At 47.1% G+C, this 26,610-nt stretch overlaps 1 protein-coding gene across 1 annotated transcript in view; it reads right to left on the bottom strand.

Annotated features, from left to right (window-relative positions):
• The window catches only part of FAT3 (FAT atypical cadherin 3), a 198,911-nt gene that overhangs the window by 114,955 nt on the left and 57,346 nt on the right, over positions 1-26,610 (bottom strand). Inside the window, exons 11-13 of the mRNA XM_084845398.1 lie at positions 7,924-8,120; positions 5,054-5,207; positions 2,189-2,422 (exon numbers count right to left, since the gene is read on the bottom strand). Coding sequence (XP_084701524.1) covers positions 2,189-2,422; positions 5,054-5,207; positions 7,924-8,120 — 585 coding nt within the window. The remainder of the gene's footprint in view (positions 1-2,188; positions 2,423-5,053; positions 5,208-7,923; positions 8,121-26,610) is intronic.

Genomic DNA, 26,610 nt, shown 5'->3' with positions numbered 1-26,610 from the left:
GTGATAGGCTACGTTAATCGTTATGTAGCCTATCACGGGTGACTTTGAAAAAAAATAGCATTGCCCTTATTTTCGCCGTAGTCTACGTAAATCTTTACGTAGACTACCTGGGCCCAAATAAGAAACGCAAATGGCAGTGCCCATGGGCGCCGCCATTTGCGTACGTGCTTTTTTTTTTCAAAGTCACCCATGATAGGCTACATAACGATTTACGTAGCCTATCACGGCTGACTTTGGAAATCTAGCCGTGATAGGCTGCGTAAATCGTTACGTAGCCTATCACGGGTGGTTTTTTTTTTCCACTTTGTATTTCGCGGCCGGGGAGACGGGGCGCTTGTCCCTGGTCTGAATTTTGGACGGGCAAGGCGGGGCGCCTCCCGCCCCGGCCTGAATTTCGGGGGGAGAACCGAAGCGCCTCCCCCCCACCCCGAAGCAAGCTGCAGGACCAGGTAAGTGACTTTCGTACATCACTAGATTTCTCATATTAGCCAAATACAAAGCAAAGGTACAATCTTGCACATGGGCCAACGTAACTCATACACTCCCCTCCTCACTCACATATAACCACAGAGCTTGGACAGATCTATCCCTCTCACACAGAGTTCTTTGTGCTTCCCCCACCCTATCTAGCCATCTCTACTCATCAATGACCCTGCATAGATTAGGCTGGGAAACAGGATTATTTCACGATTGATGCTAGGGATGTGTAAACACATCCCAGCTCAGGTTCTGTGGGTGCTTGCTGAAACGCTGCCCCCGTTCGCCCCTCCTGGACCCATGCTCGAGCCTGCGTGAGCTTGGCAAGTCGTCTGCACTCAATGCTGTCCGGCGAGTGCCCACCAATTTTTTTACACTCCCTTTTTTATGCAGAAAAAAAAGGTGGCAAAATGGCAGCCACTCGCTGGACGGGGTCATGGTGAGTCTGACAGGGCACGAGCAGTTGTGAGCAAGGACAGGGGCTTGGTGGGCCCGGTCCTGGGATTGCAGTCGGTGTGGTGCAACAGACTCCCAGACCTAGTTGGGCGCCCATGACATCCTTAATTGATGGTGGTGGTTAGTTTGCCACCAAGGAGACAAATGGCATGGATGCTAACTCACATGATAAGCTACTGATGTGAAGGGCTGGTCTGAGCTGAAACAGGATCAGCTGTTATGTTTATGTAGTTTTGGAAAGATAAACACTCGCAATGGAGTGCAAAACGTTTTTATATGCCATGATCTCTCTGCTTCAGGCTTTCAAAAAATCCATGAAATTTTCCAAACTAAGCATTAGAAGCTGTCCGTGCCCTCCTCCCTCTTCCCCGTTTCTGCTGCTCTGTAATAAAAATGAACCTTTAAAGCAGATAATAAAACTAAGTACAGGGCATGTTTGCAAACAGTAAGAGTGTATGATGGCTTCACATCTTTGGTATGGAAAGATTTATAGCTGTATGACTGGTGAATCAAGAGATCTCTTTTTTAATATCCTCATATCAATACTGTCATGTTTCATTACTAGCATCTTACGTGACTAGGGCTTGACCTTAATAGCTAATCAGCATGGAGAATTGCAGGTCTGCAGGTCAAAAGTTATGGAATGAAAGCTGCAACTGATATCTGTAGTACTAACCATTACCATAACAGCTGCTGACTCTAGGCTTTTCTCCCTCATTGCCGTACTCACTTACTTTTGACATCCAAATATCCTGTGGCATCACAACAAGAGGGAACTATAGGGGGCGGGGGCTGAGGAAAGCTGAAATAAATTTTTTTGCATAAATTTTACATTTTTTATTCAAAAATGCTAGACATTCTGAATTTGAGATCTAAATTTTAAAATTCACATGAAATTCAAAATATTTAAACAACACATTGCTGTTGGGCTGAATGTTAAGACTGCAAAATAGGAGTCTCGGCTGAACTTTGCAGTTTTGAATTTTGCTTTGCAAAGAATTTTGCAAAGTCATCATGAAAGCTAAGATTTCCAAAAGTGAATCCCCATTTGTATTTGAAAATGTTTTGTTCAAATCCAATCACTGAGAATTCAAATTCCAAGTGTTGTGTTTCATGATTCTTTTAGCACCAGTATTTAGGGAAGAACAGAGACATTACTAGAAAAACGAAGATTAAAAAACCCCCAGACCTTGCCAAGTTCCACCTACCTATGAAATGTTGGTGATTAGTATCCTTTGCAGTCATCTCCACTTACCTACATCAGGATCGTTGGCTTGGACTCTTGTCAGCAAAGCTTTAGTGGCAGTGTTCTCATAGACACATGCGGTGTAGTGGTCAGAGGAAAACACCGGTGGATTATCATTGACATCTTCCAGAATGAGATGGATTTCTGACTGACAGAACCTGCCTCCCCCATCTGTTGCCCTTGCTATCAGGTTGTACACCGGAATCTTCTCGCGGTCTAATACAGCTAAGGTTTTGAGTTCCCCTACAATGTATTACATGGAAAAGGGGCAAAAATATAAAGAAATGCAACTTTACTGGTTGTCTTACTGTTAGTACTATAATTTTGTTATTGCAATGCAATGCAATTTCATTTAAGTGGCTTGGATCCTGAGAACCGAGCAGAAAGAAGCTCATGGAAAGGTAAGTCCCCATGCGTTCTGAGCCCGCTGCAGTCCCCTATGACCCTACTTGCTTCAATTTTAGGCAATCCCTCTTTCCCACTGTAGCCTCCTGCACCCCATCCCACGCTGTCCTGAGTAGCTTTTTTTTGAGAGGTGGAGAGGACTGCAAGTAGGGGGGCGGGGGCAGCAAAAACTTCTTCCACAAGCTTCCTTCCACTCATGTTCCCAAGCCAGTATTTATTGATACAGACGTATCATTTATCTACAAACATTTCCTTAAGCATAGTACATGCTGATGTTATTCTATAAAAGGTTGAATCATGTGAAGTTCTCGTTTAATGCACGGTAGCCCAACAGTTAGCACACAATCACTAAATTTCATTGAAATAACTGGATTTTTCTCATCCTTCCTCAGTTCCTGTGCAACATGTGAATTTCGCCAGAATTGTGCCATCAACAACTTTTGATCCATTGAGCCAAATGCAGCACATCAGACCTGTATGGTGGCATTCTGAGTGTCTGATGACCTGTTGATATTGCATTCATAATAACAAAAGAAGAGCCCTGGTGGATAGGACCAAGGGCCTATCTAACTGAGCATCTTTTTGCCCACACTGGATGACCAGCTGCCTTTTGAGAAGGCCCAAGTAGGATCGCAGGGCAACAACTGGTGCTCAGAAGCATACTGCCTCTGAGCCTGGAGGTAACATGTAGTCATAAAGGTTTGTACCCATTGACTGACATGTTCACTGAGATAACCCTCTCTACCATCAGGGCCAGGTTTGGCAGTAGGGATGTGAGAACCCACCCCTGTCCAGGCTCCTGCCCCTGCTTGCCAGTCCCTGGGCCGCACTCAAGCCCCTTCCGTGCTCAGTGGGCAGCCTGCACTCAACCCGGCAGCCTCGTCGGGCTCTGCAGCCACCATTTTTTGAAAAATAAAATGGCGATCACAAAAATATGCACATTTGCATATGTGAAAATGCACATTTTGTGTATGTGCAAAATGCGCATTTCTGTGAAAATGTGTATTTTCGCGCATACGCAAATATGCGCATTTGCAAAAATTGCGATTGCCATCTTACCACGGAGCTTGACGAGGCCGCCGAGGTGAGTGTGGGCTGCTCACCGAGCGCAGGCAGGGAGCGAACAGGGGCAGGGGCTTGGCAAGCGGGGCTCAGGGGTGCGGGCGGGGGGGGTCTGCCGGATTCCCATCCCTATTTGTCAGGTTGTTGCTTTTGTACACAGAACTAGACACGGAAAGGGTGTTTTCTAGCCTGGGGACCCTGAGATCAGTTGTTATAACTGGGGATTGATATAGAACAGGGGTGGAGAAACTCAGGCCGAGGGTTCTCCACCCTGGCCCTCCTAGGGTTCCAATCCAGTCCTTCAGGGTTCCCCAGGTGGCCATGCCCCTTCCCCTAGCCCCATCTCCTTTCCCCTAACCACAGTTCCTGCCTCTTTTGTAGTTTTTCCTCATCCTAAAAGGCTGAAATGCCTTTCCTAAGGCTTACTTACTGGAAGTAAGAGCTTTAAGACAAAATATGCTGGCATTTTGGCCTCCCCCCTTTTGCCTTTGGTTCCGCCCACCACTGGGATGCATCAGTTAAATACACATTCACTTTAGTTGTAAATGAATTCACCTCTTTACTGTTTACTCTGCAGTTTCATTGTGGAGTAAACTATTACTTCTTCTCTTTCCTTTGCCCCCTGTAATGGTTATGTCAGTTTTCCTTCTATTTAATGAAGGAGCATGGAGAATACTGCCTTTGAAAAGAGCCGTTCCCAAGCCTTTGTTTCTTCAGGAAAAAAAGAAGCAGCAGCAGCTATATGCTACCACAATTCACTCAACCTCTTTCATAGGGCTGTTGGAGAAATCCGCTGCGATTCAAATGAGGCCAGATTCTTTTGAATCCGGCCTCAGGAATTTGCAGTGGATCGGTACCACTTACCTCCGCTCCAGGCGGATTGGAGGTGGAACAGCATTCAGCTGCTTCTTGCTGGCCAGAGCTGTTCGCCTCCTCCCTGCCGATCGCCATTTCTTTCGTCTTCTTTTTTTTAAATGGCAATCAGCAGGATGTGCCCATAGACTTATACGCATAATAGAGCCGTGAATCTTACATATAAGCCTATGGACACACACACTTATATGCAAGATTCATGGCTGGATTGGCGTGTAAGTTTATGGGCACATCCTGCTGATCGCCTTTTTTTATCAGAAATGGCGATCGGCAGGGAGGAGGTGAATGGCTCTGGCTGGCAGGCAGCAAGGTAAGTGGCCCCCAAGCCACGCTGCTCTGGAGGATTCCGGGGGGGGGGAGGAATGGATCGCCTCCCCCCCCATGGATTCTCTACTGGAACTGACAGTGGGGAATCCATACATCCCTACTCTTTCATACATCTCATTTCTATGACACAGCAATAATCCAACTTGAAACTGCTGTGGATCACATGAAAACCATAAATACCATAGATGAGAATTCTTGTTCTCTTACCACTTTCTGGATCTAAGAAAAACTTGTTGTTCCCAGAGCCGTAGAGTGAATAGCGAATTTCACCGTTGGATCCAATGTCTGCATCTTTGGCGCCAGTTTTAAGGATGACCTTGTTTGGGGGAATATCCTCGGGAAATAACGCCATATATGTAACCTGAGGATCAAAATCCAAAATGTCAGAATGTAATGTTGTCATCTTTCCTCTATTCCCAGCCATTTGATGGCATATGATGGGCTTCTTTAGTTGTTTTATGAGTGGTATTTTATTGTTAATTTTTAGCTGTTTTAAATTTTTGTATATTTTAATTTTTGTTGTATGTTGCCTTGAGTCTTCTTTTTCTTTTCTTTTTGAGGATGATGTCCAAGAAATTTTAATTTTAACGACAGCAGCAGCAGCAATTGTGAAACGAAAGACATGCATGTCTTAGAAACAGAATGTCTTTCACTGCTCCCAGTTATCCTTAGGCAATCTCAGTGCTAAACTTGCAAGCCCAAGGGAAGAGAATACCAACTGAAGCATTCCAGTTCTAAAATTAGGGAGCACCCGGGGAAAAAGGAAGCGAATATGTAAATAACATCAGCTACAGCTATGTCAACACTGAAGCCCTATTCTAATCTTCAAGCCCAGGAAGGCTGAATGCACGGAGAGGAGAAGAGGGATTGCTCCTACTGACTTCACTTTCAACCTTCACACATGTAGTGGAAGGTGACAATGGAGCTCGGATGTGTACAATGGAGGGATGTACGAATGTCACTTACCGTTTCGCGGATCTGCTTCGCGGGGGGGGAGGCGCTCCGTCCTCCCCCCAGAATCCTTGACGGGGTGAGAGGCGCTCCGTCCCTCCCCCCGGAGTCGTGCCCAGCCGGCTCCATTCCACGGGGATTCCGTGGAGCCACTGGCCGGCTCCGCCTGCAGCGTACGCAAATGGCGTACGCTAATGGTGGCAGCTACAGTGGCCGCCATTTGCGTTCCTTATTTTTCGCTGTTTTAGTCTACATAAATATTTATGTAGACTAAAACAGCGAAAAATAAGGAATGCAAATGGCGGCCGCCGTAGCCACCGCCATTTGTGTACACCATTTTTTTTTTTTTTACCCAGACGGGATAGGCTATGCAAGTCTTTACGTAGCCTATCACGTCTGGGTAAAAAAGAAGAAGACCAGATTACAAATGGAGGCTGCGGTAGCCAGTCAGAAGACCAGCCGCTGCCGCTGGAGCCGCTGCCATCCGGAACATCCACCCCAGGTAAGTCTCATCCCGGGGGGAATCTGCAGGGGTAGTCTACATAAATTTTTTCGTAGACTACCGGGACCAAATCAGGAACGCAAATGGCGGCGCCCATGGGCCGCCGCCATTTGCATATGTGTTTTTTTTTCAAAGTCACCCGTGATAGGCTACATGATGATTTACGTAGCCTATCACGGCTGACTTTGGAAATCTAGCCGTGATAGGCTACCTTAATCATTACGTAGCCTATCACACGGGTGTTTTTTTTTTTTACTTTTTTTTTTTTGCAATGGCGGTGGTGGCAGCTGGTTGGGAGACCGGCTGCCGCCCCCGCCCCTGGCAAACCGCTGCCAAACCGCCACCGGGACCCGCCGCCGAGAGGGACATTCAGCTACAGTAAGTCCCATCCCAGGGGGGCCGGGGGGCTGGCGGAGAATTTCCCCACCAATTTCAGGGGGCCGAATGCGTTGGCACTCGGCCCCCCGAAGTTTCAGGGAGAAATTCTCCCCCATCCCTAGTGTGTGGGGGTGAGGAGCGCTGGGGAGAGTGAGCGGAGCACCATGAGGGATGGGGGAATGAGAGTACTGGTGGGGGACAGGGACTGCATTTGGAGGTCCTCAGGGCTACAGAACAGCACCCCTGAAATGAAAGACCTTTAACTGACAGTAGCCAAGGGAGAGTTCGAATTCAGCAAATTTATTGTCTATATGATGGTGCCTATGTTACAATTTTGCACTTATGTAACTCAGGACATGGGGGGAAATTTGTTCAGTTTGCCGTTCTAAGCAACCCTACCTAATTTGCTCTTCCCAAAATGCTACATGAACTGAAATGATTGGCACCTATGTCATGGTCCTTTCGGCAGCAGGTGAAGACGTTTTTATTCTCCCAGGCCTTTTAGGTTTTTTTTTTTTTTAATATACAAACAAACTCTGTTTGTGCTTTTTAGTTCTGCTGCTGGTTTTTACATTGGTTTTATTCTCTCTCTCTCTCTCTCTCAGGTTTTTCCGTTATGTTTTATTATTTACTATTGGATGGTTTTAAGGTTTGGGAATTGAAATGTAATAAATCATATAGTACAATAAATAATAAAATAAATGCTCAATACTCAGTGACAGGTACTTTTAGCAAAGACATGCTAGCGATATTGCAACGTTTTATAAGCACAGATGACTTGTGGTTCTCCAAAACAAATAGGAGGAACATCAGTGTTATCGGTAAACTGGAAGGGACAACCAAAGACTGTCACTGAGGAAAATTTTTGCAATGAAAACAATTTCATTCACTATCCAAGACCTTACTTGATGGTATAGTTGTGGTCTTAGTGCCGACTTCTCGATCATAGTGTGAACCATGATGATTTAAGGTTCATTCTCTTTCATCTATTTCAAATCAGGAGGAGCATACAGCAAACATCAGTGTACAGCACAGCTAGATTTGAAAGACGACACTGTAAATATAGCCTCTACTTTAATTGTTTTCTATTAGTGCAGCAGTACATATTTCCTCTCATGAATAGTAAAACTGTTCATTTGAAAAGCCTGCGAAGGCCAAACTAGAGAACCTATGAATTCAAATGCCCTACATGGGATGATGGGATATAGAAATGTAATCGATCAATCAATCAATGCTGCCAACTAACCTGATCACAGATGGGGCTGTTGTCATTAACATCCATGACAATCACTTCAACAGTGCTCTGTGTTACGAACAGCCCATCAGTGGCTGTAATGTTCAGAAGATAGATGTCCTGCTCTTCCCGATCTAGCGGTCTCTTGACATAAACCTTCCATTCATTTTGAACCAGGCCAAGGGCAAACTTCCCTTTCGAATTTCCTCCTGTGGAAAGAGATAACAATTGCTGGATGACTATCAGTCATTTTCATCTTGATACATTACCTACAAGTGAGGAGCCCCACAAAGTCCTGAAGTTGAGTTCCCAAGAGTGCCTTTTGGTCAAGAAAAGGAGCTGAAATTGACTTGATGTCCTTTGCTTTCTGCAACTGGAGTAGCCCTTGGAAAAGCTGCATTTCCCATTGATCCCCAGGCCCAGGCTTTTCAAAAGGAGCATACCAGGCCAGCAGAGAAGAAGGAGGGAAGGGACAGACCTCCCTGCTGTAGCCACAACCATTTGGATAGGTAAAGGAATGGGGAGGGTGTTTGGGGGACTGGAGGGCTAGTTGAAGTGGCCTTTTATGAGTCTGTGAAGTTGCTCGAGTCTGGCTCATGAGAACTTTGCCAGCATCTCTACTTCCAAAAGTAGCCTTAGGGAATTTTAGGGGTGTACGAAACCCCCTTACCTGGCATCCGCGAGGGTCTGCAGGGAGGGGGAGGCGATCCGTCCCTCCCCCCCTGGAATCCTCGCCGGCCAGCTCCGGTCCGTGGCGAGACCGCAGAGCTGCCGGCTGGCTCCGAAGTGCCAGTGATACGGCCGCCATTGGGTAGAAATTTGCAGATATTTGCAGCTGAACCCTGACAAGACCGAGGTACTTTTGGTGGGAGACAAGAGAAGGCTAGGGGATGTTGACCTGGTGTTGAATGGGGTATGGCTACCCTTGAAAGACCAGGTCCGCAGCCTGGGGGTCATTTTGGACTCCCAGCTGTCCATGGAGGCTCAGGTGTCAGCTGTGAGCTTGACAGCGCTGTATCAACTCCATCTAATACGGCGGCTGCACCCCTTCCTTCCCGACCATGTGTTCCCATCGGTAGTACATGCCCTGGTCTCCTCTTGTTTAGACTACTGTAATACGCTCTACATGGGGTTACCCTTGAAGATGGTTCGGAAACTGCAGCTGGTACAGAACGCGGCGGCTCGCCTGATTAAAGGCAGCCGCCAGTGAGATCACATCACTCCAATGCAGAAGGAGTTGCAGTTGTTTTCCAGGCCAAATTCAAGGTGTTGGTTTTGACCTTTAAAACCCTACATGGTTCCGGCCCAGCCTAACTTAAGGAGCGCCTCCAGAAGCACCAGACAGGCCGCTTAACAAGATCAGCCTCAGATAGCCTTCTCTCTGTCCCATAAGCCAGGACAGCTAGACTGGTGGGGACGAGGGAGAGGGCCTTTTCTGTGGTGGCCCCCACTCTGTGGAACTCCCTCCCTAGGGAACTCCGTCATGCCCCCTCTTTAATGAGCTTCCGTCGTGCATTAAAAACGTGGTTGTTCTGGCACGCATTTGGGGTGGGTTAGGGTATTTTAGAAAATGTTTTTATTGTAGAATTTTATTGTTTTAAACTGTTTTATTGTATGTTGTACATTGCCCAGCGTGACTGGGTGACCAGCCAGATGGGCGATTAATAAATTTAATAATAAATAAATAAATAAATATTTGCATAGCCTATCGCGTTAATTAAAAGCTCGGATGCAAATGGCTGCATTTATTTTAAACTAAGGCCTTTACGGCTGCAAATGGCGTCCCGGACACCATTTGCGGCCGCAGTTAATCCGCCCAGCCAGCGATATGGCATTGGCGTCCGTATCACTGGCACTTCGGAGCCGGCCGGCAGGGAGGATCCAGCCGGCAAGGATTTCTACAGGAGGCGGAGGTAAGTCTTCCGATCCTCCACGGACTCTGGGGGGCCGGATTCTTTTGAATCCGGCCTCACTGGGGTCTGTGGAGGATTTCTCCCCCATCTCTAGGACATTTACCCCTATATCTAGTTTCCTCATTACTTGTCCACCATTTCCGCAGGCTTGGGACAGATGTAATGCTGCCCTGTCTCCTAACCACAGATAGGAATTTGGTCACCCCACCAATAATCACACACCTTTGCCCTTGAACTTCAGTGCTCCCCCCCCCTCCCATACACATTTTCCCTTTTCAGAACTAGCCATGGATGGCTGATATTGTACGTGCACTGATCACGGTTAGTTCCAAATAATGCTTGCAAACCTAAGCCTAGATACAACTTCTAAGTCTACTTTGCAGTTCATTATGGTGATAATCAAGAACAACGCACAGGGAATGCTAACCACATTTACCTCAGCAAATGAAAGGGAGAAGTGAGTCCACATACAAGAAGAGGCATTCGCTAACAACTAAATGACAGGGTGCCCCCAAGCACATGCGCAACCCAGGAATCTGTGTCCATTACCATAACCAAGCTCACAAGTAGGGATGCTGGAGAAATTTGAGATGGACTAAAATGAGCTCTGATTTTTAAGAATCCAGCCTGCAGAATCTGCTGCGGAGTGACCCCCTCAGGCCAGGCAACATCTGTGGACTTTCGGATGATTTTTTTACTTTCCCAAAATTCACATATATTTATTCATAGGAAAATGCGCAAGTTTCAGCTGAGGCAAGTTCAATGGAATGGGGAGAATACACTAAATGTTATGTACTAAGGGAAATTATGTAAATTGTTATGAAACCTGTTATGTAATTATTTGCGTATTTTCTCACATGACGGAAACAAAAAAATTGTATCCGTCTGTGAATGGATGAAGGAACAAAAGGTGCCTGACAACCTGCGAAACACGGACGGAGCGGATTTTGCACAGTCCGTACATCCCTACTCACAAGTCCTTTCACACACAAGTCCACCCCTGGTTTTCCTTGAAGCATTCCTTGTGTGAGAAAGGACTTGTGAGCTTGGTTACAGTACTGGACACAGATTCTTGAGCTGAGCATGTGCTCAGAGACACCCTGTTGCTTAATTCTTAGTGAATGCTAGGCCACCTGAGGTATTATGTTGCACCTGGCTCCAGATGGTAGATCTCAGAGTTCTAATAAAAAAACAAACACAAAGTAGACCCCATAAGCCTGAAGTCTGCCCAGCCCTGTTCGACACAACTATTTAAGGTGCAGGAACCCTGTCCTCTTTTGCATCTGGCCACACCACTCTTCTCTCACCCCTTCCCAATTTCACAGACCCTTTCCAGTGTTAGCACTTGCAAAACACTGTCGTGCAGACCAACATGGTCGCTTTAGCCTGTTGAGAACTATTTGGCTAGTGGCCAAATCCCTCCTGAGAATACGTCAAGAACAGCTTGAGGTGCTTGTATCTCCCACATGAGAGTCAAAATAGGTAACTTTCCAAGAAAACGAAACCATTAAGCCAAGTTTTGAGAGGATCGTCTTGCTTAGCTCCCCTTAAGGGCAATCAGACTCAAACTGTGAATAATCAATACCCTCCTCTTCACAGCAGCGCCATTGTCTTTTCACTCCAGTCTCAAGAGAGGATGTACTACAGCCCCCTCACTCTTGTTACCAAGACAATTTCATTAGGTGTTGATTATGCAATCAAGGAAGTGCAGCAGGTTCCATTAAGGAATCCGTTAATGAAAGCTTTTATCACAGTGCCGTGTTGTTTTTTGTATTCATTACAATTCTCATTTGGGCGCAAGTGTGGATGTTTAGAGCCTGCTGAAAACACAAAGACACATGAGCCTTCAGTAGACCTAACAAGAGGTCGTTTAAGGAGCAGCTTAAAGATAAGGCCGGCAATTAGGTCGAATTTATACAAGTGGAAAAGTCAGCGAGGAGGAGAAGGGATGAAGCTGATGAAGCCAATCAGCTTCTATTACACTGAAACTGTGACACCGAAGCCAGCGATATTACTTTTACACTTCATTAAACTGCATGGTGACAAAATCAAAGCAGAATGCTTGTCCCCAGCTATGTCTAGAGGAAAATAAGGCTATTTCACACACTGGGGCATAGGGGGAATAAAAAGAGTGCCCAAACAGTCCTGGCATGTGGTCATTAACATTTCCAGTGGTTATTTATGCCTTCGCTTAAAACATTACATTCGCCTATTTGTTGTATACAATAATAATCATCAATGTGGCTATTCCTGGTTTATGAGCTTCCCAGGGACATCTTGGCAGCCACTCTCAGAAACCAGAGTGCCGGGCTAGTCAAAGCTTTGATACGGCAATTTGTACATGGCAGTAACATGTTTGTCTGGAGTCCACTGCCATCATCCTGATGGAGGTCCGTGAACCAAGGGTAAGGGAAAGCCCACGGATGGCTGCCACTGAGTCACTTCTGTAGTTAGGCAGCATAGCGGCAGTCCCAGCAATCTTGGCCAGAAGTGGCTGAGCTGGGTAGAAAGGGGCAGGGAGTGATGGGGATGCTACCTCCTCCCATAGGTCAGGCTCTGGTTGTTTTGGGGAAGGTCGGAGATGGGCAGAGAGATGGGTACCCATTTGGATGGCTTTAAAAGGGGGTTAGACAAATTCTGGGAGAAGGCTACCGATGGCTACTAATCCTGAAGGCTACATGCTATCTGCAATGTCAGAGGCAGTATGCCTTTGTACACCAGTTGATGGGGAACATGGGCAGAAGGGTGCTGTTGCACTTGAGTCCTACTTGTAGTTTCCTGGTCGATAGCTGGCTGGCCATTGTGTGAACAGAATGCTGGACTGGATGTCCCCTTGGTCTGATCCAGCATGGCTGTTCTTATGTTCTTATGCTTTGAAGAGGCATTTAAAAGCCTGGCAAGCAAAAAGGCAAGGAAAGTTCCTTACTGTTTTCCTGGCACCCAAACCAATACTGGCTTAATACATGAAACTATGTTAATTGAGGTTCCTGAGTAGAACTACTCCTTCGAGAAGACCATTGTCAAAGTTAGGCATTTTTTTTTTTTAGTCCCATTGGTTTCAGTGTTGAGCATTTAAAGCTCAACAAACAAAATAGGTTTAAGGAAAATTATGTGTGTAAAAAATACAACATTTTAATATAAATACTGCTATTTCACACAAAGTTGAAAACAACTGATTAGCTGTCCAGCAATACATCATATGTACATAGTTGCAACACTGATGTCCAAATCAAAAAGGCTGTACAAATATACAATGCCCATGTCCCAAACGCATTTCGACCAAACTGGTCCTCATCAGTGGGAAAAATATAGATGGTAATTACAGCTCTTGCTGAAACAATGTTTTCATGAGCTTAAACTTGAGCTGTTGGGATTAGGATATGTGAACACAACAGCTGCATCCATTCCAGAAGACTCCAAGCTCCCAAGGTGAAACATTTCATGAGTGGTTAAGGACAGAACTGATTTACTGGTGTAAGCATTTAAAGCTCTCCAGCTGAAACCATCATCAACAGCATTACCATCACTTAGCATTTATATCGTGTATTTTAGGTGTCCAATCGAAAGGCACCACAGGCATGAATAATCTTCACACAGCCATGCAAGATAGGGTTAGTGTTATTATCCCTTTACTGCACAACCAATAGGTGTAGGGGAGGAGAATCACTAGAAACTGCAGTTGGATCAGAACAAAGGTCCTCCTGGACCAGCCCTCTGACTTCAAATGTGACAAACCAGATTCCCCTGGAAGCTCATAAGTGGAGTCCATCAATGAGGCCAGATGTCAGGCCTTGAACAGGGAACCCTTGGCCTTCTATGCAGCTGTCCCTTATGATAAGCCCACCTGGCAAGGCTACAACATCAGAGACTGTTTAGGTTTTTTTTGGGGGGGAAAAAAAGGAGAATAAAAGAAGACAGTATAAGAGGTGTCCAAAATTATGCATGGTGTGGAGAAAGTGGATAGGGAGACATTTTTCTCCCTCTTTCATAATACAAGAATCTAGTGGGGTCACATCCCATGAAGCTGATTCAGGACAGATAAAAGGAAGTACTTCTTCACAAAGTGCATAGTTGTATTATGGGATTGGCTACCACAAGGTGTAGTGATGGCCACCAACTGGGATAGCTTTAATTATACAAATTCATGGAGAAGGTTATCAATGGCTACTAGTCATGATGGCTATTGATTACCCCCATTAACAGAGGCAGAATGCCCATGTAAGTTGCTGGGGAACATGAGTAGGCTAGTGCTATTACACTCATGTATTACTTATGGTTTCCCCAAAGGCAGCTGGTTGGCCACTGTGTGAACAGAATGATGGACTAGATGGACCCTTTGTCTGATCCAGCAGGGCTCTTCTTATGTTCTCATGTTCTAACTGCCCATTTGGATAGGGATGGCAGAGAATTCCGCCACGGATTCCAGTGAGGTCAGATTCCCCCGGAACCCATGGCGGAATGGCCTCCTGCCCCCCACCCCCCGGCGGAATCCCCCCGGGATGGCACTTACCTGGGGCGGATGCGGCAGATTTGGCAGCGGCGGTTCCGGTGGCGGCTGGTCTCCTGGCCGGCCGTGGCCGGGCTGCTGCCACCGCCATTGCCATCCTTGCAGCCGTGATAGGATATGTAATAACTTACGTAGCCTATCATGGCTAATCCCCTCCCCCAAAAAACCCCCATTTGCATCCACAGCAGCCCATCTGCAGCTGGAAATCCGGATGTGGACGGCCCTGGCCGGCTGCTCTGAGGCCTGGCTGCGGAGCAGTGCCGGCCGTCGAGGATTCCAGGGGGGAAGACCGGATTGCCTCCCCACCGTCGAGGATTCCAGGGGGAGGGACGGAGCGCCTCCCCCCCCACTGCGAAAGATTCCACGAAAAGGTGAGTTTCATACAGCCCTACATTTGGAGCATCTTCCTGGGCAGGGAAATAGCCCCAGGCTCTGAACCAGCCCTGCCCAGTGCCCACTGAGGTTGGCCAGTCGGCCCTCTGAGTTAGGAAAGGTTATCAGGTAAAGCAAGTCTCAGCACATTCATGTGAAGGGAGATTTGCCACTGGAGAGTGCATTCAGTCAAACAATCGCCCACCTACATTCTGAACCTGAGGTATACCATGAGCTCTTCCTGAACTTTTGAATTACACTTGACAAGATGTAAAATGAATGAGGAGATGTAAATAGTACAATGCAGTTTAAGTAATCTTGTAATTAAAGGGAGGGAGGAGCGATGGTTCAGGGATCTACTTCTGACAAGTCCTACATATGCCTTCCTGCAGACCTCATTCTGTGGTGACTAATTAACTTTTTTCACCAACACATTTATGCAGATTCGGTGTCTTGAGGGCGTTCCAATTAATTCATTTTTCACTGTAGATTTTCTAAACAGGAGACTCCTGACTGCAAACATAAATGTGTTTTTTAAAAATCTATCAGCAGTTTTCTTTTTACATTCTGTTTGAGCATCACATCTAAGCATTAGCTCCAAAAACAACTTCCCCAAAGGCCTTAAGGCGAGAAGAATCTGCCTCTCTCTCTCTCTCTCATTTTTGTTTACTTCATGTTTGAATAACACCCCCATCCAACCACCCCCTCAGTGAATGTTACAAGACTAATTCGAGCTCAGCTAGATGAAAGGGACATTTACAGATCCACAATAGAAAAAAACCCCCACTTTTAAACACACAAAATAAGTTTAAAAGGCATTGATAAGTGTCATCATACATTTTTGCTGTGACTTTAACTTAAAATGTAATAACATTCAAATTGCATTTTAATAGCTGTGTGTAGGGATGTACAGATTCCCCACCTTCCATTCCGGTGGGGAATCCACCCCGGGGGGGGCGATCCATTCCTCTCCCCCCGGAATCCTCTGGAGTGTCTCCGCTCCACGAGTATTCCGCAGAGCAGCCTGGCTTTAGGGATGCTTACCTGGACCCGTTTGCCTCTGTGCCGATCGCATTTTCTTTAAGAAATGGTGATCGGCAGGCTGTGCCCACAGTCTTATATGCAAAATAGAGCCGTCAATCTTGCGTATAAGTCTATGTGTCCATAGATCATTCCAGTCTGCCCTTCCCATTCCAGGCCAGCTACGTGGGGGCAGCAGCTTGACAAGTGTCAAGAGAAAAGAAAAATGAGTAAAAAGAAAAAAAGAGTAAATAGTAAGAAAAGAAAAATGGCGATCAGCACAGAGGTGAACGGCTCCGGTTAAGTTCAAGCAGCTGAGTGTCGTTCTGCCCAGAATCCTCCTGGAGCGGAGGTAAGTGGGACTGTTCCACTGCAGATCCCGGAGGCCGGATTCCAAAGAGTCTGGCCTCATTTGAATCCGCGGCAGATTTCTCTGACATCCCTAGCTGTGAGTTTATTCATTCATTCATTCATTCATTCATTTCATTTTTATACCACCCAATAGCTGAAGCTCTCTGGGCAGTTCACAAAAATTCCCAAGTGTACTTCCGAGAACTGGTTCTTACATTACATTAGTGGCTTGGTAGTTCTTTCCATGGCGCAGTGGAAATGAATGTAATAGGAAGAAGATATGACAGGGGTGAATGACATGGTTAGTCCTCATGGTAGTGACACTAGGGTTGGCGGAGAATTTCTCCCCGAAACTTCGGGGGGCCGAGCGCCAACGTGTTCGGCCCCCCGAACAAGTTTCGGGGAGAAATTCTCTGCCCCCCTGCCCCCTGCCCCCCCCGGGACGGGACTTACCTTTGGCGAATGTCCCTCCTGGCGGCGGGTCCGGCCGGCGGTTCGGCGGGTGTTCGTCCGGGGCGGGAGCGGCAGCCAGTCTTTCGACCGGCTGCCGCCGCCGCCATTCCAAGAAAAGAAAAAACAAAACAAAACGCCCCTGTGATAGGCTACGTGACGATTAACGTAGCCTATCCCGGCTAGATTTGCAAAGTCAGCCGTGATAGGCTACGTAAATCGTCACGTAGCCTATCACGGGTGACTTAAAAAAAAAAAAAAGCGCGTATGGATAATGGCGGCCCCCATAGGGAGCCGCCATTCCCGTTCCTTATTTGGTCGCTGTAGTCTACGTAAAGATTTACGTAGACTACAGCGACCAAATAAGGAACGCGAATGGCGGCTCCCTATGGGGGACGTCATTTGCGTATGCGCTTTTTTTTTTTTAAGTCACCCGTGATAGGCTACGTGACGATTAACGTAGCCTATCACGGCTGACTTTGCAGATCTAGCCGGGATAGGCTACGTTAATCGTCACGTAGCCTATCACGGGGTGTTTTTTTTTAAAAAACTTTTTAGTTCGCGGCCGGGCGAGGCGAGGCGCCTCCTCCCCGGCCTGAATTTCGGCCGGGCGAGGCGGGAAGCCTCCCCCCCGGCCTGAACTTCGCGGGGGGAGCAGCGAAGTGCCTCCCCCCCACCGCAAAAAGCTTCGAAGACAGGTAAGTGAATTTCGTCCATCCCTAAGTGACACTGGCTCCAGGAATGACCCCATTATGATTCCTGTTTGGCAGAAATAGGTAACATGTATTTCATGGGCCAAATATGGCTGAACAGGATGGCCCATCCAGTGTGGGGCCTCAGATGTGGCCCCTACGTGAAACGTTGCCTCTCCAGAGGGAAGAGAGGCAAGGAGAGTGTTGGCAGCAAAGCTGGTCCCTCAGTGGGCTTTGGCCCACCTGGGTGAAGATTGTCTCCAACTAAGGCACCAGATCCAGATGGGCACTTTGGCCAGTAATCCAGTGACAGCAGGGGACAGGGCCCCACCCCATGATGTCATCAGGGCCACAGGGGAGCAATCTGGCCTCCAGAACCAAACTACATTGTCTCCCCATTGTATAGGATTTCACAACGGCATGAGAAGCAACTCCTCAGAAGCAGCAACTATGTTGCCAAGATAGAATCATAGAATAGTAGGGTTGGAAGGGGCCTACAAGACCATCGAGTCCAACCCCCTGCTCAATGCAGGAATCCAAGTCAGAGCATCCCTGACAGATGGCTGTCCAGCCTCATCTTGAATGCCTCCAGTGTGGGAGAGCCCACTACCTCCCTAGGGAATTGGTTCCAGTCTCGTACTGCTCTAACAGTCAGGAAGTTTTTCCTGATGTTCAGCTGGAATCTGGCTTCCTGTAACTTGAGCCCATTATTCCATGTCCTGCATTCTGGGATGATCGAGAAGAGATCCTGGCCTTCCTCTCTGTGACAACCTCTGTGATAAAGTAAGAGTAGTGCCTTGAGCACTCTGCTGAAAGTGAAGGTGGGATCTAAATCTCATAAAGCATATAAATGCAGACTGGGAAAACCCAGGGTTGAATTCCTGCTCAGCCACGAAACTACCTGGGTGCCTTTGGGCCTATCATCCTTTCTCAGCCTAATCTACTGCACAGTGTTGTTCTGAGGATAAAGGAGGAAGAACTATGAACCCTTCTCTCTGAGTTCCACAGAGAAAGGATGTATAATAAATAAAATAAACGCTTTTATTGTTTTATTATTATAAGCATGGGATTTGCCAAACTAGTTCATGGTGGGTGGAGGTTGTGAAAGCACAACTGAGCAGACACTTCAGTTTTGTAGGAATTTGGCCCATTATTAATCCCAGTGATGGTAAAGTGTTGATTTATTGATCTATCCCTAAATAGAATCTGTGGTTTGTGGATCACCTGCTAATCGTGGGAGTAGTTTGTTACTCAGACAGAGGGAGGGGGAAAGTCCACAATAAAATGGTGAAGTGAATGAATGTATTCTTCCAAAAAGTACGGAGATCCCCTGAGAGCATAGTAGACAGTCATATGATGTTACATTTCTCGCTCAAGATGGATTTTCCACATCTTATATATCACTGTTGCCTTTCCTTGGAGGTATGATCGAAAAGACTGTTTGGAGTACAGCAAACACCATTCTCATTAATTATTCCTTCCCCTCCACCTGTAATTCAGTGATCCACTTACTCATGCAGACTTTATTAAGTAAATGGTTCATGCATGATTGTATTTACAGAACAGCCTTTTGAGCCTCGAAATGACAGAATGCCTTTGGAAAATAAAAGCCAAACACTTGAATTGATCCCAGTGGAATGTTCCAGCCTGCCGAGTGAGCTCATTTTGGGACAGGCTGTGGTCCCAGCTTTTTACTGGTGGAGATTTTTTTTAAAAAAATCCCAGACCTGCAAGACTAAGTTAAACCTGTTAAAATCTGTAGTACCAACAGAGTGTCTGAATGTCTCAGGAAACAAATATAGTGAAGTGTCCATACTATTGTTTTCTAGAATGTGTATCTCAATGAACAACACAAAAGCAACAACCCTTCTTTCTGTGCGAGCACATCTTAGCTTTCAGTTCACATTGGTCAGCTTTCCCCAAGGAAAATGTAGCTTGGTTATGTTTGGTACTCATGCATTCAAGTTGACTGTAAATCAAGAGTGAACAGATTGCTATGTATATACAAGGCTTCATAAGATATAAACTCTCTTGCTCTGCAATCTTCAAATCATTTATTTCAGAGACATTTTGCCAGACGGCTCTTGGATAAGTTTTGAGTAAGTCATATGAAGCTATCCAGCTTCAAATGGATAGCAAAGGGTTTTTTTTAAAACAAAACAAAACAAAACAAAAACCTGCTGTTAAACCCACAGCCACAAGGGAGAAGATCACAATGTCAAATTCCTACAAGCGATCATGTAACTTGGTACACAGCTTAATGGGGAAAGGCTAGTAGGAATCAGGCTGTTCACATGGGTGGCGGGCAGCTATTTATTTCCGCAAGTGTGGCTGCGGTTTTCCCAACCGCTTTGATCACAGAGATGGCTGCTAGCTTCCCGTGTGTATGGCCCAGTTCACAGTAGCCTCTCTTCATGAGATTGCCTACACTGACACAGAATTGCATGCAAGAATCTGATAGGATGCACTGGACAGGATGACTCTGCAAATTACTGGTGCTATGAATAGGGATGGATGTAGGGATGGACGAAAGTCCCTTACCTGTCCTTGAAGCTTGCTTCGCGGTGGGGGGGAGGCGCTTCGCTTGTCCCCCCGAAGTTCATGCGAGGGGGGGAGGCGCCCCACCTTGCCCGGCCGAAATTCAGGCCGGGGGGGAGGCGCCCCATCCCTCGCCGGCGAAATTCAGGCCGGGTAGAAGCGCCCCGTCTACCCGGCCGCAAAAAACAAACAAACAAAAAAAACCCCACCCCCGTGATAGGCTACGTAACGATTTACATAGCCTATCACGGCTAGATTTCCAAAGTCAGCCGTGATAGGCTACGTTAATTGTTACGTAGCCTATCACGTTTTTTTTTTTTTTTACTTTCCTTGTAATGGCAGTGGCGGCAGCCGGCCGAAAGACTGGCTGCCACCCCCGCCCCTGACCAAGACCTGCCGAACCGCTGCTGGGACCCGCCGTCGGGAGGGACATTTGTGAAAGGTAAGTCCCATCCCGGGGGGGTGGCGGGGGAGTGGCGGAGAATTTCACCGCCGATTTTGGGGGGCCGAATGCGTTGGCACTCGGCCCCCCGAAGTTTCGGGGAGAAATTCTCCCCCATCCCTAGATGGATGAATCCGTAAATTTCGGTTTCTCATTTTTCCCAATGTAACTTTGGTTCATCTTGAACTTTGAGAATTTCTCCAGCCTTATGTTCAGATCTTCTTGAACTTTGAGAATGCTTCTTTTAAAAAGTTTGCATGAAAATTCATAAGTGTTATTATGCACATTTCTCTTAATACATGCATTTCTGTATGCATTTCCCCTTAATATACACATTTTTGCAAGGAATTTTACCAACATTTTCGAACATTATTTTCGCTAACATGTGCATGTTGTAAGCATTTTTTTTTATGGGATAGCACTGCAAAATTTGGAGAGGTGTGGATTTCAAAGGATAACTGTGTTTCAGTTCTGAAGTGCGAAATTAGATAAGTTTGCATTAAAATGAGAAGCGAACGAATCTCTTCCCCATCTCTAGCTATGAATTGGAATTGGTGACTTGACATCACAGGATAATTCAAGAAGAAGTGAATGCATGTGAGAGTTAATGCTTATCTCAGTACAGGCCAGGTGAAGGATTAACCTTTTCAACTGAACTTAGGATCTCTTTGCCTCTCAGGCCAAGTATGCACAGCACCTCTGAGGAGGGACAGAGGAGCAGACATAGTAAATCCACAGTGTCAGGGGGACACCAACACATGGGTGGCATAGCAGGATTGGTGGCAAAGCTATGGGAAAACAGGCAGGGGGCAGGCAAACAGAGCGGGCAGGATACAAGGAGTGTCAGGGCAGAACAACCCGGCCCCAACCCTAAACAGCTTGAGGCTGGGTTACCTGCAGGACTGTCTCCTCCCATGTGTACCTGCCTGGATCCTAAGATCATCTTCAGTGGGAGACCCTGCCAATGGAAGTGAGGTAGGTGGCTACCAAGGCCTTTTCTGCTGTGGCACCCCAGTTATGGAATGAGCTTCCCAGAGACTGAGGAGTTGAACCTGGGTCTCCCCATACTGAGTCTAACCACTACACAACACCACCCAAATTAACTGGGCTTTTAGGATGTTCAAGTTGAATTCTCCTTTTTAGGGAGGGCCCATAGCTCAGTGTGATAAGAGCACATGCTTTGTATGCAGAAGGTCCTAGGTTCGATCCCCAGCTTCTCCAGGTAGGGTGAAGAAGGAATCATGCCAGAAACCCTGGAGAGCTGCTGCCAGTCAGTGTTGGCAATACTGGGCTAGATGGACCAATGGTCTCACTCGGTATAAGGCAGCTTCCTATGTCCTATCCTCACATCCATCCTGTGAGGGAGGTTGGGCTAACCACCACACCACACTACACCCAAATTAACTGCGCTTTTAGGATGTTCAAGTTGAATTCTCCTTTGCCTTCCCTGCCAGCCTTCTCCCTCTCCCTTAAGGGAAAAAAAGTGCCTTCCCTTGAGGAAAGCAGAGGGGTAACAAGCGAGGGTCAGTTCCCTTCCAGGCAAGAGAAGCCCTGTGGGCCTTCTTCTCAGCTGCAAATGATGCGTGGAGTTTACTGCTGGAGATGGTGAGGCCTGAATCACCTGTTATCCCCTCCTGCCACCTAAAGGTAAAACATTTTTCTATAGGAAAAGTGTGTGCCTAAGACTGGCAAGGCAGGGAGAGGAGTGGCAAGGGCAGGGTGCAAGCCCCATGCTGAATGAGGCTAGCTTGCATGCCACTGAAGGGGGCTGGATGTGACTTGAAATGGAACCAGCCTATATGAGCAGGGTGCGTGTGTGTGTATGTGTGTGTACATTTTGAAGCCGTCTTCCATCCCTAGTCTTAGTCAGCTGGTTGCTATTCCTGTGCTACCCCTACAGGGTACATACACCCAAGACACTGGTCTTCTGCCTGGTTGCAGTTGTAGAACCAATATACAGATTATTTCAGCTGTATATGAAATAATACAACTTAATATTATTTAATACAAATAACAACTTCCATGATTCCTCACCATTCGCTTTGCTGGCTAGGGCTGATGGGGGTTGTAGGCCAAAATAACTGGAGGGCCACAAGTCGCTCACCCTTGTCTTAAGGGACTGTGCTTCCTTTCCCAAGATACCTTTAACTTCCTGCTATTCCCACTTATCATGCAAGTGTCAGAATGACGCGAGTCATTACTTATTATTCTGATTTCATAACAGGGAAACCATGGCCAACAGAGGCAGTGTGTCTAGAGTACAGAATGACCAGCTCTCACAGTTCTGTGACTTTCCCTCCCTCTAGTCTGTAAATTAAAAGTTAACCTTGTGACGAGGATGAGAATAATAATAATGATAATAATAACGATGATGATAATAGAGAGCATTGTGGGTGTAGACAATTTTATTTTAGATTTTCCTTTTTTGAAGGGGAAAATGGTCTTGAATGAATTAATTCCCTTGGAGACCACAGTACTTTGAACATACACTGTAACAAATCCATGCCTAACCATGCTTCAGTGACTGTGACACAGTCCTTTCAAAATTTAAATTCATCGTAATGGGAACTGGAGCCCGAACCCCCAAAACTGTGGGCTCCTTTATGTAAATAAGACTTGCAATCCAACCCTCTGCTTATTTACTTGGAAGCGAGTCTTGAGTATTGTGTCAAGTTCTGGGTGCCACACTTTAAGAAGGATGTAGACAAACTGGAGAGGGTTCAGAGGAGGGCAACAGAGATGATAAGGGGACTGGACAAAGCCCCATGAAGAGAGACTGAAAGAACTGGGCATGTTTAGCCTTGAGAAGACTGAGGGGAGATAGGATAGTGCTCTTCAAGTATTTGAAAGGTTGTTACAGAGAGGAAGGCCAGGATCTCTTCTCGATCATCCCAGAGTGCAGGACACGGAATAATAGGCTCAAGTTACAGGAAGTCAGATTCCGGCTGAACATCAGCAAAAACTTCCTGACTGTTAGAGCAATGCGACAATGGAACCGATGACCTAGGGAGGTAGTGGGCTCTCCCACACTGGAGGCATTCAAGATGAAGCTGGACAGCCGTCTGTCAGGGATGCTTTGACCTAGATTCCTGCATTGAGCAGGGGGTTGGACTCGATAGTCTTATAGGCCCCTTCCAACCCTACTATTCTATGTTTCTATGAGTCCCCAGTAGATTCAGTGGGACTTAAGGCAGCTCCACATATTCTGATTGCTGTGGGAAACACCAGTATGACCTCAATCTCACTCTTTCTTTCACTCTTTAAGCTCAGCTGCTGATATGATTCCCTGTCATAAATATCTAGAAAGGGAGGGAAACACTTGTATTTTCCCATAGTAGCCTGGAGACCTGATCTCAGCAGGGCTTAATTTCCAAACAGAAAGCTTGCTTCTGCATCAAGATTGTCCTGGAAGCTTGTGAACCCCAGATCCTAGATTGATAGGTGTACTTACTTTGCACATGAGAGAGGGTTGGGGTTAGGGGGGGAGGTATTTCTAAAACTGGCTTTGAAAGCATGCATGTACATTCGTATCGATGTGTCTGGGGACCAGGGTTCCCAGACATGGGTGTACGTGCATTTATGACATCTGAATATCATGTATTTGCCAAGGTGTAAGACTGGAGTTTCCTATACCTATCGGAATGTGAAGCTGTTTCTCACAAATACGTGTGCATGAGATTGTATCTCTATTAGGGATGTACAAAACTCTTACCTAGGGATGTCAGAGAATTCCGCCATGGATCTCGGTGAGGCCGAATGCCAGGAACGGCCTGCCTCCCTGCGGATCCCCCCCCCGGGACGAGACTTACCTAGGGCGGATCTTCCAGGCGGCGGCGGCTCTGGCAGTGGCTCCGGCTGCGGCAGCTGGTCTTCCGACCGGCTGCCGCTGCCGCCATTTCTCTTGTAAAAAAAAAAAACAAAAAACGACGTGATAGGCTATGTAAAGATTTATGTAGCCTATCATTGCTGGATTAAAAAACAAACAAACAAAAAATGACGTGATAGGCTACGTAAAGATTTACGTAGCCTATCATGGCTGGGTTAAAACAAAAAACAAAAAACCACGTACGCAAATGGTACGACGTAAAGATTTACGTCGGCTAAAACGGTGAATCAAAAAGGGACGCAAATAGCGACCGCTATGCTATTTGCGTTCCCCTTTATTTTCGCCGTCATAGTCTACGTAAATATTTACGTAGATTAAGATGGCCAAAAATGAGGAACGCAAATGGCGGCGGCCGTAGTTGTTGCCATTTGCGTACGCGGTTTCCCCCCCCGCCAGAGCCCTCCGTGGATGGAAATCCGGCTGCAGACGGCTCTGGGCTGGGCTGGGCCTGGCCGGCTGCTCTGCAGAGCTGCCACGGAGCACAGCTGGCCGTGGAGGATTCCGGGGGGGAGGAACGGATCGCCTCCCCCCCGTCGAGGATTCCGGGGGCAGGGACGGAATACCTCCCCCCCACCATCAACATAATCCGCGGAAAGGTAAGTGACTTTCGTACATCCCTACTCTTACCTGGCTCCGCGCTGGGCCATTTGCAGTGGGGGGGAGGTGCTCCGTCCCTCCCCCCGGAATCCTCCCTGGCCGGCCCCGCTCTGCAGCGACTCCGCGGAGTCGCTGGCCGGAGCCACCCGCAGCCAGACAGCCAGCCGATGGGCTGCGCAGGGATGCAAATGGCGGCCACCGTAGCTGCCATTTGCGCCCCTGTGTTTTGCTCTGATAGGCTATCTAAATATATACGTAGCCTATCATGGCAATAGACAGGGACATAAATGGCGGAGGCTACAGCGGCTGTCATTTGCATTCCTGTCAACTGCCGTGATAGTCTACGTATTAGGGATGGCGGAGAATTTCTCCACGAATCTCGGGGAGGCCGAATGCCAATGCATTCGGCCCCCTGAAATTGGTGGTGAAATTCTCCACCCCCCGCCCCCCTGGCATGGGACTTACCTCCCTCGAATGTCCTTCCCAACGGCGGGTCCCGGTGGTGGTTCGGCAGTGGCGGGTCTTCCGACTGGCTGCCGCCATTACAAAGTGAATTTTTTAAAAAAACAAACACACCCGTGATAGGCTACGTAACGATTTACGTAGCCTATCACGGCTGACTTTGGAAATCTAGCTGTGATAGGCTACATAAATCGTTACGTAGCCTATCACGGGTGTTTTTTTTTTTAATTCACTTTTTTATTTAGCAGCCGGGGAGACGGGGCGCTTCTCCCCGGCCTGAATTTCGGCTGGGCGAGGCGGGGCGCCTCCCCCCCGGCCTGAACTTCGGGGGGAGAACCGAAGCGCCTTCCCCCCCACCGCGAAGCAAGCTGCAGGACCAGGTAGGTGACTTTCGTACATCCCTACTATGTAAATATTTATGTAGCCTATCAGGGACTCCGCAGGGACCCAAATGGCATCCCTGCATTAGCCGTGATCGGCTACGTAAATACTTACGTAGCTGATCACGGCCATTCGAAAGAGGCAAATGGCAGCTGCAGACGCAGCCGCCATTCGAGGAGACCAGAATGGCCAAGAAAGGTAGACTCCGTTCTGGGTCCATTTCACTGGGTGGTGGGGCAGGTGGCTTTGTTCCGCCATGGATTCTGGGGGGCCAAATGCGCTGGCATTCGGCCTCCGTGGAATCCGTGGCGAAATTCTCCAACATCCCTAATCTATTTCCACAGTAGAAGTGACAGGCAGGCTTCTGCTATGGGCTGCATTTAAATGCACACTATAACTTGTGCCTGGCATGGAACGGCACCTGTTTACTGAGGACAAGCAGATATTTTAGAAGGACAATGATATTTCCACCCACATTGGAAATCCGTAAAGCCATCTTTGCTTCAGGACAGCATGATCACACACAGGGTTTGGAAGCACCGTCTGGGAGTGAATAGTAAAATGCAACTCTGGCAACTCCTGCTAATATGTTGCCATCACATGCTGTGTTAAGCTATCCCACTTTCCCCAATCCCATGTCACTGGAATGAAGACTTCTGAATAGCACCTTCATTTTCTCCTTCCTTCTTTAATTAATTCAGCTTAAACCCTAAAGACATAAAAGAGCTGTGCTGGTCCATCTTATCCAGCATTCTGTTCAGACAATGGCCAACCAGCTGTCTGTGGATACACAAGTAAGACATTAGTGCAATAGCACCATCCCACTCACGTTCCCCAGCAACTGGTATATATAGGCATACTGCCTCTGCAGGTACCATATAGCCATCAGGACTAGTAGCCACTGATAAGAACTATGCTCCATGAATTTGTCTAATCTACTTTGAAAGCCATCAAACTGGTGGCCAGCTTACAGTAGCAAATTCCAGTTTGACCATGTGCTGTGTGAAGTACTTCCTTTTATCTGTCCTGAATCTCCCACCCATCAGCTTCATGGCATGACCCTGGGTTCTAGCATTATGGGAGAGGGA

The sequence above is a fragment of the Heloderma suspectum genome, chromosome 3, assembly GCF_057233095.1.
Source record: "Heloderma suspectum isolate Gila_16-S chromosome 3, 16-S_ref, whole genome shotgun sequence".
Taxonomy (NCBI): domain Eukaryota; kingdom Metazoa; phylum Chordata; class Lepidosauria; order Squamata; family Helodermatidae; genus Heloderma; species Heloderma suspectum.
This window is presented reverse-complemented; position numbering and strand designations above follow the sequence as displayed.